The 16895-nt window shown below is 44.9% G+C and overlaps 1 protein-coding gene across 1 annotated transcript in view; it reads right to left on the bottom strand.

Annotated features, from left to right (window-relative positions):
* The window catches only part of LOC102398732 (beta-hexosaminidase subunit beta), a 34394-nt gene extending 17915 nt beyond the window's left edge, over nt 1–16479 (bottom strand). The window contains exons 1-3 of the mRNA XM_025270858.3: nt 16126–16479; nt 9603–9748; nt 4359–4424 (exon numbers count right to left, since the gene is read on the bottom strand). Coding sequence (XP_025126643.3) covers nt 4359–4424; nt 9603–9748; nt 16126–16400 — 487 coding nt within the window. The 5' untranslated portion in view covers nt 16401–16479. The remainder of the gene's footprint in view (nt 1–4358; nt 4425–9602; nt 9749–16125) is intronic.
* Nucleotides 16480–16895: the final 416 nt, after the last annotated feature.

Genomic DNA, 16895 nt, shown 5'->3' with positions numbered 1-16895 from the left:
CTCCAGTGTTCTTGCCTGGAGAATCCCAGGGACGGCAGGGACTGGTGGGCTGCCGTCTATGGGGTCGCACAGAGTCGGACACGACTGAAGCAACTTAGCAGCAGCAGCAGCAAACTTAACAGAGGGCAAAGAGGCCCAGAAAACACCATGAAACTATAAAGGCCCAACTTACAGTGTTCTATTTATAACAGCAGAGACTTTTTTATGCATGTGGACTATTCCCTATATTATAAGCCAATTCCTCTATCCAGCCTTGACTTTACCAAAATTCATGGTTCTAGCTGATAACTATATTGCCAAGGAAAATGTTAACCTAAGAAGACAGGTATACTTCAGTTTCTTACATTTCACAGGTAACTGCTTTTTTTTACAAATCAAAGGTTTGAAGCAACCTTGCATTGTCAGATGATGATCAGTATTTTTTACCAATTAAGTATTTTTAAAATGGGGGAGGAAACAGCAACCCACTCCATTATTCTTGCTGGGGAAATCCCATGGACAGAGGGACCTGGTGGGCTACAGTCCATGGGGTCACAAAGAGTCGAACACAACTTAATGATTAAACAATGCAACATTTTTAGATTAAGGTATGTATCTATTTTTAAGTCATAATGCTATTGCGCTGTACTATTGAAAAACTACAGGACAGTGTAAGCATAACTTTTATATGCACTGGGAAACCAAAATATTTCTGTGACTCCCTTTACTGAGATAGTCACTTTACTGCAGTGGTCTAGACCCAAACCCACACTATCTCCAGGGCTTCCCTGTAGTACAAACTCAAATGAAAGAGAAGATGTGACAACATACTACAAAAACACAGAAGACTGTAAGAGACTGCTATGGCCGATTATATGCCAACAAATTTGACAACTTAGAAGAAATGAATAAACTCCTAGAGGGAAAACCTACCAAGACTGAATTACGAAGAAACCGAATCTGAGAATGATTACTAGTAAGGAGATGGTAACAATAATAAAACATCTCCAACAAATAAAAGGCCAGGATCAGAAGGCTTCGCTAGTGAATTCTACTAAACATTTAAAAAAGAATTAATTTTTTGGATATGTCACCAATAGCAAAAGAAATAAAAGCAAAAATAAACAAATGGGACGACACCAAAGTAGAAGCTTCTGCACATCAAAGGAAATCATCAACGAAAGGCAATCTACCAAAGGGGAGAAGATACTTGCAAATTATGTATCTATTAAGGGGTTACTATACAAAGAACTCATACAACTCAATAGCAAAAAACAGTCCAATTAAAAAATGGGTAGAAGATTGTGAACAGGTATATTTTTCAAGGAAGACACAAAAATAGCCAACATGTACATGAGAAGGTGCTCAACATCATTGAGCATCAGTTCAGTCCAGTTCAGTCGCTCAGTCATGTCCGACTCTTGGAGACCCCTTTTCTACAGCACGCCAGGCCTCCCTGTCCATCCCCAATTCCTGGAGCTTACTCAAACTCATGTCCATTGAGTCAGTGATACCATTCAACCATCTCACCCTCTGTCATCCCCTTCTCCTCCCACTTTCAACCATTCCCAGCATCAGGGTCTTTTCAAATGAGTCAGTTCTTCACATCAGGTGGCCAAAGTATTGGAGTTCCAGCTTCAGCATCAGTCCTTCCAGTGAATATTCAGGACTGATTTCCTTTAGGATGGACTGGTTGGATCTCCTTGCTGTCCAAGGGACTCGAAAGAGTCTTCTCCAACACCACAGTTCAAAAACATCAATTCTTCGGCGCTTAGCTTTCTTTACAGTCAAACTCTCACATCCATACATGACTACTGGAAAAACAAAAGCTTTGACTACACAGAGCTTTGTTGACAAAGTAATGTCTCTGCTTTTTGATATGCTGTCCAGGTTGGTCATAACTTTAACTATTAACCATCAGGGAAAGGCAAATCAAAACCACAGGGACATATCACCTCACACCTGTTAGAATGGCCATGGTCAAAAGCACAAGAAATAACAAGTGTTGGCGAGGATATGCAGTAAAAGGATCCCTTATGTACTGTTCATGGGAATATAAACTGGGGAAGCCACTATATAGCTACCACATGATCCAGCAATTCCGCCTCTGGGTATTTATCCAAAGAAAACAAAAACACTAAGTCCCTCCACCCCAAATATATGTACCTCTGTGTTCACTGCAGCATTAACTACAATAGCCAAGATACGGAAACAACCTATCCGTCAAGGGATGAATGGATAAAGGTGCAGTGTGCATATGTATACAATGGAATACTGTTCAGCCACAGAAAGCAGGAAATCTTGCTGTTTGCGACAACATGGATGGAACTTAAGGCCGTTCTGCTAAATGAAATAAGACAGAGAAAGACAAACACTACATGATCTCAATTAGATGTGGAATCTGAAAAATCAAAAACCAAGCTCATAAATATAAAAAAATAGATTGGTAGTTACTAGAGGCAGGGGTAGGGGGTAGGCAAAATGGGTGAAGGGGATCAAAAGTACAATCTTTCATATAGTCATAAGTCCTAGAGACGCGAGGCACAGCATAGTGACTGTAATTAATAAATATTGTGCTACCTATTTGCAAGTTGCTAAAAAGAGTAAATCTCAGAAGTTCTCATCATAAGAAAAGCAATTCTTTTCTAACTGTGTGTGGTGACGGATGGAGACTAAACTTACTGTGGTGATCATCTGCATTATGTACAAATATCAAATCATTATGCTGTAAAACTGAAACTAATATAATTTTATGTCAATTATACCTCAAGAAAATTAGGGAAGAATGAAATGTTCAAAAGTTGCTTTGGCTAGTCTTCCTCCTAGCCCCAAATACAGAATAACTTTGGAATTTTCTGTTAAGTGGCAACACCCTCAAATATTATTTATGACACATTTGTTACTTTCACAGTCTGACAGTAAGTAGAAAATAAGGACTTCCTGGACTGGATTCACAAAACGCTCTCAAAAGTTCTTATGCGGATCAGGGCAGACATCAATAAAGGTGACGTCCCTAACAGGCCCCAGACAAGACAGGCAGACCAGACTGGTAAAAGTTTAACATCACATCCCATTATTTGTAAATAATCTAGATGATAATATCTGTAGTTACATTTGGGGTAAGTATCTATAGCTATTTTCATGTCATTATTTTGAATAAGATCACAATCATACCATTATTATTATGACTATAAAACAGAGCATTAACAATCATTATTTTATTCTAAATAACACTCAACCTGAGTCAAATTCAAAGCCTTCTCTCCTTTTAATTACTATAACTGGCTGGCCAGCTCACATTAAAGAAAATTATTCTTCTCCTTTTTCAAAGCCATACTAATTTGGAAGCCAGTAAAACAAAATCTTATCCTCTTAAAAGAAGAGGTCAAAGCAGCTTTCGAACAGCAAAAGTAAATGTCCCAATGCCTGAACTTTGAAGTTCAGACTGAAAGTCACAGGAAAAGCTTTTAAGGTTCTTCTCTGCTCACTGCCTCCAATCACTCTAGAGTATATTTTTATCTTTTCACAGCATTCCTGAAAACTTTGTTACTTTTCTAAATTCACGGGAATTTAAAATGGGGGAAGGATTCTCTTCTTTTCTAAGTCATCATAATGTGTATGGTTGACTCTGTTCCTGAACTCTTCTTGAGACTCCCAGGATCAAATCATTCCTGGCCAAGACACAGAAAAAGAATCGTCCGATTCCCTAGTGGATTCAGATGAAAATGGATAATGAGATCAAGAGCAACTCCACTCCTGAAAGGAGACGCTGGAGAAGAACCAGCTGAGTCGATAAGGACTCTCACATGCCATGGCACGTGCATTTATGCTGCGCTGAAGTCCTGAGCATCTTAACACAGCAAGCAGAAAACAACAACACACATGGAGAGTTGGACATGTTTTATTGGGAACATGATTTTCCTCTTTGTTTTTCTGCTTCTGCACTAATTGACTGGTACAGAAAAAAATGTGAGTATACTGTTGTTTGAATAAATAAATCAAATGCATAAAGGACATGCTTGCTACTGAAGGTGACAAGAGGGAACGCATGATAAAACAAAATCTAATTGGAGCAGATCAGGGCCATTTATAACTCTATAAACATTACAGTTCAAGAACACCAAGGAATTGCAGCATTATGAATGCAATAACCTTCAAACATTTTTAAAAGGTCAAATGATCTTTCATTAAGTGGTATATATAAATGACCTTTAAGTGGTATATACAGTACTGAATGGAAATTGTTTTGGAAATACCCAACAAATCTATAAAGGGCCCAAGGAAGCAAAGTTTTGCTATTAATTATGCTTGATTTCCCAAAGTGGCAACTGGAACTATTTCCTTACTAGAAAATAACAATGAAGCTACATAGAACTTACCTCGTAACACTCCCCAAACCCTGTTGGCAGTGAGCGTGGCCACTGGTCCTTTCACCAGTAAAGTGTCTGTATTGGAAAAAAGAAAGAAATGTCTCTTGTTGGTGACAGATGGCGACATTCTACATTATATACAAATATCAAATCATTATGTTGTAAACCTGAAACTAATATAATGTTATGTCAATTATACCTCGAAAACCCAGGAAAGAATAAAAAGTTCTCTGCGTCATCATCACCCTGCCCGGCCACCACCACTCAGGGTGTCGCGTGACAGCTGGTGACACCCAGGGAAAACAGGTCTATCCACAGCTGGTCATCAGGTGACAGTCTTCCGACGAGGTAGCCTTTCCATCAGAACAGAGTCCTGAGTTAGGCTTATGTGTAAAAATGGACAGAAATACTGACTCACCACGTTGTGTAAGGGGAATGAACACAGTGTCATAAGGTAATTATACTCCAAAACAAGCAAGCTCACAGAAGGAGAGAGAAGACTCTTGGGTTACCAGAGGCGGGTGGTAACTGGGCAAAGGCAGGCAAAAGGTGCTCACTTCTGGTTATAAGATAAGTAAGTGCCAGGGACGTGACGTACAACGTCATGGACAGTCAGCACGGCTGTGTGCTAGACACGAAAGCTGTCCAGAGAGTAAATCATAAGAGTTCTCATCAAGACAAAAACGTTTTTGTTTCTTTAATTTTGTATCTACATGAGATGACGTTCACTAATGTCCTGTGACGATCACTTCACGACGTATGTAGGTCAGATCATTGTACTGCACACCTAGACTTACACGGTGCTGGGTGTCAGTTATGCCTCAGTAAAACTGGAAGGAAAAAATGTTTGCTTTCAATCCTTCAATGATACACAGTACATTTCCCAAAACATATCATTGCTATTTCTGGATCATTCTTTTTCTCCTGAGCTCCAAACCTGTATCTCCAACTGCCTTCTGTGTATCCTCACTTAGAAATTCCGTGAAAAGTGAAAGTTGCGCAGTCCTGTCCGACTGTTTGCGACCCCCTTCTCCAGGGGATCTTCCCAAACCAGGAATCAAACCAGGGTCTCCTGCACTGCAGGAGAATTCTTTATCAGCTGAGCTACCAGGGAAGCCCCAGAAATCCCGGAGGTTCTTCCTTAAACTCCACAAGCCCCACACTGAACTCTTCCCTCTTCTCACTTGCTGGGCTCTGGACTCATCCTCTCCTCACTCCAGCCAGCCGAGTAGCTCATGTCAGGAACCTGAGTGTCATCTCCATGATTCCTCATGCTCCCTTACTGGAGAGTTCTCTCCTGATACCCCTCTACAGAGCAGGGTCTTACTTAAGCTAAGAATTTAAGTCAAAAGGGCAAACTCCTCAGTGCCCATAATTTCTTGATGAAGCCTCTGGTATCAGTCTTGCACTCTGTAAGACCAGAGATTTCTCTACTCCGGCCCTTCTCTCCCTGTGCCCCCTACTTGCCCTGTACCTAAAACCCCTTACATTGTCCTGAATCTTCCTAACACTCACTTGCTGGGATCTTGCTTGTCGTCCAGAATCTGCCTTCTAACGCAGGGGATAGGAGTTCAGTCTTTGGTTGGGGAGCTAAGGTCCCACATGGTGCAACTGAGCGCACACACTGCAACTAGAGGTTGCCCCAACAGTCATTTCAGTGTTGAGAGAGCTTTCTCGTGGAGTTGTCCACAGACAAAGTAAAGCACCAGAAGGCACAGAGAGGTGGAAAGCTAAAGGGATGAGACCGGGAAGACTCTGCAGCAGCAGACACTCGAGGGCTGCAGGGCCCTGATCTAACATGGTGTCTCTGCTCCATCATCTCCCTGCACCACCGTCACCCAGGTTGTTGCCTAACCGTTGGCTACACACAGGGAAACAGCTCTACCAACAGCCAACAATCAGGTGACAACCTTCTGACAAGGAAGCCTTTCCATCAGACGAACAGTTGAGAGTTAGCTAAAGGCCAGGCTAAGAACGGTATTGCTGTTATGACCACAGTCGAATCACGATTCCTCCCCGCTATTAAATCCTTAGTTTAAGCCCCCTAAATAGAACTCACCATTTCACTGGTCACAGTTTAAAAGCCAGTTTTTGCCACATTCCACTTCTGAGATCTCCTGGAATCAGTCAGCACAAAGACTTATCTAAAACCATTAACAGGTGGCATATACCTGATGCCAATTATTTTCCAACAGCTGAGGACTGGCTGATATTTAAAAGGATTCTGATTCAACCCAATGCAAAAACCACACATATAAAGCCATAAGGAGGAGATTGTGTTTCCTGAATATATGGACAAATAAGCTATAGAATTCTCATTTCAAAGCCAAATTCTTAGTCTTAACACTGATAAGCTCCCTGAGGTGGAACGAAGGCATCTTTCTTTCAGTTATCCCTTTCTATACTTTTTGCACCACACTGTTGTTTTGAAGGGTATACATGCAAATAACAGCAATGGGTTCCTCTTTTTAATAAAATGTTATAGGTAAGACTAAAATCCCCTGTGAGATGCCCACTGAACTCCCCCTTCTTGCCTTAGAGGAAACAGCAGGGCTTTTCCTGGGCACTGCTATATGCACGCGACAAGAAGCAGAACGCTGCTTTACGTGCACCTTCCTGTATATATGCTGGTATATAAACGGGATCCTCCTGCACACATTATGATGTGTCTTCCCTTGTCCAGCTCAGCAGTTTATCTGGGCAAGTCCTCCGTGTCGTTCTGTCTCCGCTTCTTCTTTAAGTACTGTGTCTATTGGCGTGTGCTGCACTGGGTCGTCACTGCCGCGCGCGGGCTTTCTCTGGCTGCGGCGGGTGGGGACTCCTCTCGAGGGGCAGTGCGCGGGGGTCTCGCTGTGGTTGTCTCTCTCGTGCAGAGCACAGGCTCTCAGGCTCGCAGGCTTCAGTCGCGTGGCACATGGGCGCAGTAGTTGTGGCCGTGGGGTTTAGCTGCTCCTCAGCATATGGGATCTTCCCAGATCAGGGGGCGAAACGCGCATCCTCTCTATTGGCACGCAGATTCTTAAACACTGGACCACTAGAGAAGCCCTGAAACTCCACTTGTTCATTCTCAATTGTTGAAGAGTATTCTCTAATGTCAACTGACAAGATGTATGCAGCCATTCTTCTAGTGAAGAACACTTCGTTTTGCTTATAAACATTCACTGTGGCAGACAAACCACAGAGAGCATTCTTGATGTATGCAATGACTTCTCTATGGTAGAAATTAGTCTACATCTGGTTCTGAGCAAATGCCTGTTCTTATTTTACTTGATGCTGCTGTTAACAGTCGTCAGTTTCTCCAAGATTTCCTCGTACCCTTGGACAGTGGTTGATATCTTGTTATTTCCATTTGTGTGTTACTTCTATCATCATCATCTTCAACAACTAGTTTAAAACTAGTTTATCCTTTAACCAGAATATTTCATGGTTAGCTTATCTCCAAAAGTCTCCCTTTCAGAAAAATGGGGTTTGCAAAGCTGAATGCAAGACAGACTGTAACTCCCCAGCCTCGACACATTCCATTGTTTGGATTTTACAATATGTCATTGTACTGCAAGTCGGCAAAGATTCCTTGCTAATTTACTGATCATTTCTCAATTCAGATTGCAAAATCTAATTCATAAAGTGTCTGAGTGCTGTCAACTCACATGACTAATGTGGCAAACCGTCCTGTTTCTCTTTTAAGAACAGCCACAGAATGGAAGAGAAATGAAGTTCTTTTGCAAAAAGATATATCAAGGCATCAGGAAATCTCATCTCTAATCTAACCAAAAGGATGAAGAGATGGACTTTTAACTGTCTGTGAGGCAGTCTGAGAACAAAGGGGTTACTCTTTTCTCTAAGATGTTCATTTTCCTTTCTATTTTGACACCTGACTCACCAGCCTGCTCTTTCTGCACTAATCTTAAATCACCCATTGCTCCTCTTTGATTCCTTGATACAATTCCACGTAATTTCCAGTTGGTACATGCTATGAAAAAGGTCTGCCCATCTGTTTATTCTTTCTAGAACAAGTTAGGAAAAGCCTTGGAGAATAATATTTTATGCAAACAAAAAATCACGTAGCTTAATGTTGATTATATTTTCAATCAATATAAATGAAGATGGAATATAAATATAATACAACATAAATATAAATGAAAAGTGGAAAACTTCATCCCTCTCAGTTCTGCATTATCTATGTGTAAACTTAATTATAAACAGAAATCATGTCAGGACTTCTCTGGAGATCCAGTGGTTAAGACTCTGTGTTTCCACTGCAAGGGGCACAGGTTCAATCCATGGTCAGGGAACTAAGATCCCACATACTGTGCCCAAAAGAAAGAAAGAAAGAAAGATCATGCCGATAAATTAATTTCAAAATAAACTATCTAGATGTCTTAAATTAAGGGAAAAGCCAAGTAAGTTTTGGCACATCCATACAGTTGGTAGAACATTATTCAGCCACTAAAAATGCTGTCATTGAAAAACATTTAGTGAAATTCATGCTCATACGCAAAAAAGAGGCTTCTCAGGTCGTGCTAGTGGTAAAGAACCCGCACGCCAATGCAGGAGACGTGAGAAACTCGGGCTCAATCCCTTGGTTATGACGATCCTCTGGAAAAGGAATGGCACACCACTCCTGTGTTCTTGCCTGGGAAATCCCATGGACAGAGGAGTCTGGCAGAGTACAGTCCATGGGGTCTCAAAGAGTCAGACACGACTGAAGCAACTTAGCATAGCACGTGCAAAAAAGAAAAACAGAAAAACCACATGTACAGAACTAGACCCCTTTTTCATGCCATTCTTTATCTTATGCTTTTATTTATATGTATATAAAACATTCAAATGTAGTACTCTGCAAAAAAAAAAAAAAAATCTAAGTAACAAAGGTTAACTCTGAGTGCCATGATTATGAATAATTTAATTCCTCCTCTTCACTTACTGTACTTAAAGATTTCCTGCAATGATTATGTTTTAGTTTTGCCATCAGACTTTTAACAGTAATTATTTAGTTATTTATTATTGCCAATGTGCAGCATGTGGGACTTTGGTTCCCCATCCAAGGATCAAACCTGTGCTCCCTGCAGTGGACGTGCAGAGTCTTAACCACTGGACCACCAGTGACGTTCCCTCATGGTTATTTTTAAATAATAATTATAAACTCACTGGTTACGAGCTCACAATAGTTCAGGGAGTAGAGTCAGCTTCTGGCCCTCGAGTCTGTAACAAGCAGCTTTGTGTACAGTCCATTCCCATGACACAGGTACTCACAAGACTCATCGGAAGTGATGCTGGGAAAACCGTCACACTCTGGGTCCATGATGACTGAGACTTCAAGTTTCTGTAACTCCATTTCCCTTGGAACATTATCAGAGCCAAGAGGCCACTTGTAGAAACCAAAAATATAGTCATAATATCTGTATGAGAGAGATATTCAAACAAATTTTTAAACCATTGTTGTTCATTCTCTTTGTTGGGTCTGACTATATGACTACATGAGTACAGCACACCAGGCTTCCCTGTCTTTCACGAGGTGGGTGAAGCTGGGTGTGCAAGCTCATTCTGACTAGTGATGGGGGAGGGCGGGGAGGAGGGGAGGAGGAAGCTTCCTCTCCGAGGTGAGCACCGAGAAGAAAGCTTTCTCTGTATGTGACACCTAGACAAGAATCAGGCACACCAAAGAAAGCACGCCAGAGATGACGAGAATACATTTCCTCATGATACTGTTGAGCCACATGGCCAACTAGCCCTGACATCCTGCCTGCTTTTGGACTTCTCAATGCGTGAGATTCTTTACCATCTGAGCCACCAACGACTGAATGGTTCAAGATTGAGAAAGGAGGAGACAGGGCTGTCTGCTGCCACCCTGTTTGCTTCATCTGTATGCTGAGCACACCATGAGAAATGCCAGGCTAGATGAGTTACAAGCTGAAATCAAGATAGGCGGGAGAAGCTCAAATACATGGATGATGCCACTCTAATGTCAGAAAGAGAAGAGGAACTAGAAAGCCTCCCGATGAGGGTGAAGGAGGGGAGAGAAAGAGCTGGCCTAAAACTAAACATTAAACACACTAAGATCATGCCATCTGGCCCCATTAGGTGGTGGTTGAGACACTAAGTCGAGTCTGACTCTTATGACCCCATGGACAGTAGCCTGCAAGGCTCCTCTGTCCATGGGATTCTCCAGGCAAGAATATTGGAGTGGGTTGCCATTTCCTTCTCCAGAGAATCTTCCTGACCCAGGGATTGAACCAGGGTCTCCTGCTTTGCAGGCAGATTCTATATCAAATGAGCTACTGGCTCCATTACTTCATGGAAAATAGAGGGGGAAAAGGTTGAAGTCAGTGACAGATTTCATCCTCTTGGGTTCTAAAATCACTGTGGATGGTGACTGTAGCCATGAAATTGGAAGATATTTGTTTCTTGGCAGGAAAGCTATGACAAACCTAGACAAGTGTGTTGAAAAGCAGAGACATTACTCTGTAGAAAGGTCTGTATAGTGAAGGCCGTGGTCTTCCCAGTGGTCGCATATGGTTGTGAGAGTTGGACTGTAAAGAAGGCAGAGCACCAAAGAATTGATGCCTTCAAACTGTGGTGCTGAAGACTCCTGAGGGTCCCTTGGACAGCAAGGAGATCAAACCAGCCAATCCTAAGGGAGACCAACCCTGACTATTCACTGGAAGGACTGATGCTGAAGCTGAAGCTCCACTGTCTTGGTCATCTGATGTGAACAGCTGACTCATTGGAAAAGTCTCTGATGCTGGGAAAGATTGAGGGCAGAAGAAGAGGATGGCATAGGATGAGATGGCAGGATGGAATCACCAAGGCAATAGATATGAACTTGAGCAAACTTCAGAAGATGGTGAGGGACAGAGGTCTGGCCTGCTGCCTCCGTGGGGTCACGGAGAGTTAGACATAACTGGGCAACTGAACGACAACATGTGAGATAACAGGTTTTATTTTTGCGCAAGCCAGACTGAGTTGGGGCTCCTGTCACCTTCCAACAAAAGTATCCCAACTATCCCAAGTATCTTCCAACCAAAGAATCCTCACTAGGGCCTGGAAAATTTACATTCTGCTGGTACCTGACTCGGAGAAGGCAATGGCACCCCACTCCAGAACTCTTGCCTGGAAAATCCCATGGATGGAAGAGCCTGGTAGGCTGCAGTCCATGGGGTCACTCAGAGTTGGACACGACTGAGCGACTTCACTTTCACTTTTCACTTTCATGCACTGGAGAAGGAAATGGCAACCCACTCCAGTGTTCTTGCCTGGAGAATCCCAGGGACGGGGGAGCCTGGTGGGCTGCTGTCTATGGGGTCACACAGAGTCAGACACGACTGAAGTGACTTAGCAGCAGCAAGGAGAGATAGGGAAGTTCTGATGAACTTGGAAGTATATGGAAGATAACCAGTGACTTCCATATAACCAGTTAACCACAGTGAAACAGATAAAGGTGCTGAGGAAAACCATTAGCTTAGGAAAATCTTTTTATAATTTAAAAATACATTATTTATTTACTTGGTAGGACTGAGCCTTAGTTCTGGCATGTGGGATCTAGTTCCCCTACTGAGGACTGAACCTGGGCCCCTGCACTGGCAACATCCAGGAAGTCTAAGCCCCTGGACCACCAAGGAAGTCTCAATCAAAAAATCCTGACAGATTCAAAAGGAAATGAAGATCACTAAACTGTATAGCTAAAAATGGTTAATACAGCAATCCTAAGATTATGGCATCTGGTCCCATCACTTCATGGGAAATAGGTGGGGAAACAGTGGAAACAGTGGCTAACTTTATTTTTCTGGGCTCCAAAATCACTGCAGATGGTGATTGAAGCAATGAAATTAAAAGATGCTTACTCCTCAGAAGGAAAGTTATGACCAACCTAGATAGCATATTCAAAAGCAAAGACATTACTTTGCCAACAAAGGTCCATCTAGTCAAGGCTATGGTTTTTCCAGTGGTCATGTATGGATTTGAGAGTTGGACTGTGGAGAAAGCTGAGCGCTGAAGAATTTATGCTTTTGCGCTGTGGTGTTGGAGAAGACTTGAGAGTCCCTTGGACTGCAAGGAGATCCAACCAGTCCAGTCTAAAGGAGATCAGTCCTGGGTGTTCATTGGAAGGACTGATGCTAAAGCTGAAACTCCAGTACTTAGGCCACCTGATGCGAAGAGTTGACTCATTGGAAAAGACTCTGATGCTGTGAGGGATTGGGGGCAGGAGGAGAAGGGAATGACAGAGGGTGACATGGCTGGATGACATCACCGACTCAATGGACATGAGTTTGAGTAAACTCCAGAGGTTGGTGATGGACAGGGAGGCCTGGTGTGCTGTGATTCATGGGGTTGCAAAGAGTCGGACACGACTGAGCAACTGAACTGAACTGAACTGAACTGAGGGCTTCCCAGGTCGTGCTAGTGGTCAAGAACCCAGTTGCCAATGCAGGAAACACAGAGATGGTGGTTCCATCCCTGGGTTGGGAAGATCCCCTGGAGCAGGAAATGACAACCACTCCAGTATTCTTGCTTAGAAAATTATATGGGTAGAGGCAGCTTAAGGGCTACAGTCCATGGGGCGACAACAAGTCAGACACAACTGAGCACATAGCAATCTTATGTATATACTACCATAATTTAAAAAAAAAAATTTAAAGGAAATTAAAGCTGTTGGCAGCTTTGAGTCAGGTGCTAGCTTGTCCCAAATAAAGAAATCTTGGCCCTAGATATTCGAACTCTAACAGAAAACTCTAGTTAATACGATGGTTTTCCCAGTAGTCACGTATGGATGTGAGAGTTGGACTATAAAGAAAGCTGTGCGCAGAAGAATTGATACTTTCGAACTGAGGTGTTAGAGAAGACTCTTGAGAGTCACTCAGACTGCAAGGAGATCAAACCAGTCCATCCTAAAGGAAATCAGTCCTGAATATTCATTGGAAGGACTGATGCTAAAGCTGAAACTTCAATACTTTGGCCACCTGATGCAAAGAACTGACTCATTTGAAAAGACCCTGATGCTGGGAAAGATTGAAGGCGAGAGGAATAGGGGACGACAGAGGATGAGATGGTTGGATGGCATCACATATTCAATGGACATGAGTTTAAATAAACCCTGGGAGTTTCTGATGGACAGGGAGGCCTAGCATGCTGCAGTCCACAGGGTCAAAAAGAGTGGGACACAACTGAGGGACTGAACTGAATAGAAAACTCTAAGGGATTGGACTCAATGGTATCCAAGGTGCATGTGAACAGTCAGTAGCTCTGTCGTCTCCATCTCTTTGTGACCCCATGGACCGTAGCCTGCCTGGCTCCTCTGTCCATGGAATTCTCCAGGCAAGGATACTTGAGTGGGTAGCCACTCCCTATGGTCTCCTGCACTGCAGGCAGATTCCTTACCATATGAGCCACCAGGGAAGCCCATTTTAGCTTGTCAGGATCTGAAACTAAAGTTCCAGTTAACCAAGGAGGGAAAAAGGGAAAAAGAAAAAGAAAAAACTGGCATGTGATCTTGTTCTGAAAGCTAAGGAAGCAGCCACGTACCAGACAGACAGAACTCTGCCTGCAAAATGCATACTGTTTCAAAGCAGGGGTTGATACAAGTGGGAGACAGGAGCCATGAGGATCTGAACACACTGGGGGCTCGGTTTTACCTGTTCTCCATGGCCTACACATTCTAGAACATCCCATCATCTCTAAACCTTTTCAACGCCATCCTGCCTTTTCTCTGAAACAATAAAGGCCCCTCCTTGGTTCCTAGCACACTCTCCTGAACGCTTTCAAGTCTCAGCCATAAGGGCTCATGTTTTATAGCCTCCTTCCTAACACGCAGGGTATAGTTAATAGCTGCTTGCCACACAGGGCACAAATTAGTTAGGCAAAGTCCTCAGATAACTCCCTGCACTCCCTTAGGATGCCAAGCCTTGTTTTTTAAACCATCTCACAGCTTATTCAAGTTCGGCTTATCTAACCATGGTTGCCTTACATCATCCACACTTTCTTGCCATACTCATACCATTCAGCTTATCACTGTGTCCTTGTTTTACTAGCAGTATGGCACAGAAGGAAAATCCAGTTTTACCAACTAAGTCCCAGGGCAAATGAGGTGTGTTTGTTTTTAAAAGATTCCCAATTCAAGATCTTCCATCAAATGGCCTTCAGGTACTTTTTCCTTCTCAATATCCCAAGGCCGGTAATCAACCACCTTGATGCTACTTCTTCACCCAGACTCTAGCCATTCTGACCTGATGGCAGATTCAACACCAGACTCCCTAGAGTATGCATCCAAAATGAGGGTAACATGATCCCTCTTCTTATTTAGTGGTTCCCAACTGAAGGAGAAGAAACCGTCTCTGCCATCGACTTCGTAAGTCTCTGCGGCCTAAGCCTAAGTCCGAGGCCTAGCTGGGGTCAGCAGGTGCTAATTGGACTAGTCCTGCATTACTTCCCAGCTGCGTGGTGTCCTGCAAGCACAATTAAGCTCTAACGACCTCAGGGAACAAGGACCAAAATCTGAGGGAGGGAAGGACCTGTACAGTGGGCACCAAACCACACTCCTTCAGGGCACCTTTAGGACAGTCCTGCCCTTTAGGACAGGTTGAAGACTGGGGCTTCTTGAGACATCTCCCCAAGGGCAGTCGCCTTGCACACGGTGTAGTTAGCAAAGCCAGCACTGTGGCACACCACCACAAATCACCTCCTCCTGTTGCTCAGTCAGTAAGTCGTGTCCCACGCTTTGTGACCCCAGGGACTGTAGCCCACCAGGCTCCTCTGTCCATGGGGATTTTCCAGGCAAGAATGCTGGAGTGGTTGCCATTTCCTCCTCCAGGGGATCTTCCCCACCCAGGTAGGGATGGAACCCATGTCTCTTGTGTCTCCTGCATTGGCAGGCAGATTCTTTCCAGCTGAGCCACCACAGAAGCCCCACCCCACACCCCCCAATCAACTTGACATCAATTTTATAAAGAAAGAAAAAGCTAGCACTGTGGGCTGCCTCCCTACTACACAATTCACCCTGTGGCCAATGAGGTTACAGACCTGAGGCTGGAGGGCTGAGAGGTGCTAAGGATCTAAGCAGGAAGCTGGGAGAGCAAGCACATAAGTGTTCCTGGCAAACAAAAGGAGAAGCAGGTACTGCGGCACAGTGCCATACCACAGCAGTGAGGAGAAACCATCCAGCACTTTGCATGGAACAGGGATTTTGGAAGGGAAGGGGAGTTTGGGGCAATGCTTCAGCCTAAGGACTTTCTGCCACCTGAACTGTTATCAGATTGGCGGAGGAGAGATTGCCTATAAACGACAAGCCACTTCGGGAAACCCCTAGTCCCCAAACTTTAAGAACCCATCTTTCTCTTAGAATTCCCTCCAGATAAACTGCCTTTAACCCTCCATCCACTCCATTCTCCGAGGCGAACATGGCCACAAACTCTGAGCATCCTACTCCTTCCGCTCAATATCCTGCACCCAAAACAGGGTTCCAGAGCACCCAGGAAGTCCCTTAGGAGGCGGGGGTGAGGGCAGGGGACGGGAGGTCAGGGGAAGAGCTTGCGTTTCAGTCCCTGCTGGTTCAAGCGGGCTCTGCTCTCTTCTAGACCCGTGACTTTGGCCTGGTCACCGGCCGCTTCACCTGTCAAATAGGGGCAAGAGCGTCGGCGAGGCTGGATGGCTGTGCAGGTGTTAACAGGCTCTCAGATGCTCCTTCTCTCGGCCCCCGCGCCTGCGCTGCGTCCCAGAGTGGTCCGTCCCTCCCCGTCCCGGTGTCTCCGGGTCCCCTCCCTGGCCGCCCGTCGGGAGCGCTCACCGCCGAAACGCTTCCTGCAGGACTGCGCAGGAGGGGCCGGCCTTGGAAGTGGGGCTGTGCCCGAAGAAGTCGTTTCTGGGTGAGAGATAAAGCAAGCGCGGGGTCGTCATCACAGAGAGAGGCAGGGGCCAAAGATTCAGGTCCCGCGATGCAGAGAGGCGCGGGGTCTGCGTCCTTCGGGTCCCCAGAGCCGCCTGCACTACCAGCACCCCCAGCCCCGCCAGCAGCGCCAGCAGCCCGTGTAGCCTCAGCCTCCCCAGCCCGCGTTGCTCCATGGATGCTCAGCTGCTCTCTACCCGGCAACCCCGTAAGCACCGGCCGCCGCCTCGGCTCCTGATCCCGCCGGAGTCCGGGGGGCGGCGCGTGAAGCGAGCGAGTCCGAGAGTCAGCTGACTGTGCTCCGCCTCCAGAGGGCTGGGGCAGCCTTGAGGACCAGCGCCCGGCCGCAGCAGCCTTCCGCCCACAGCCCAACCCGGGTTTCTTCCCTGCCCAAACTTCCCACTGGTAGCGCTGGGGTTCTTGCAGCAGCTGGCCTCAGTGAAACTGCAGAACGCACGCCCAACTTCCTCCCGCCCCTAACACCAAATAACCGGGGTGGTTCAGTTCAGTTCAGTTCAGTCGCTCAGTCGTGTCCGACTCTTTGCGACCCCATAAATTGCAGCACGCCAGGCCTTCCTGTGCATCACCAACTCCCGGAGTCCACCCAAACCCATGTCCATCGAGTCGGTGATGCCATCCAGCCATCTCATCCTCTGTCGTCCCTTTCTCCT

Source organism: Bubalus bubalis, chromosome 19 (genome assembly GCF_019923935.1).
Source record: "Bubalus bubalis isolate 160015118507 breed Murrah chromosome 19, NDDB_SH_1, whole genome shotgun sequence".
Classification (NCBI taxonomy): Eukaryota; Metazoa; Chordata; class Mammalia; order Artiodactyla; family Bovidae; genus Bubalus; species Bubalus bubalis.
Note: the sequence above shows the minus strand (reverse complement) of the source record. Positions and strands in the feature narration are given on the sequence as shown.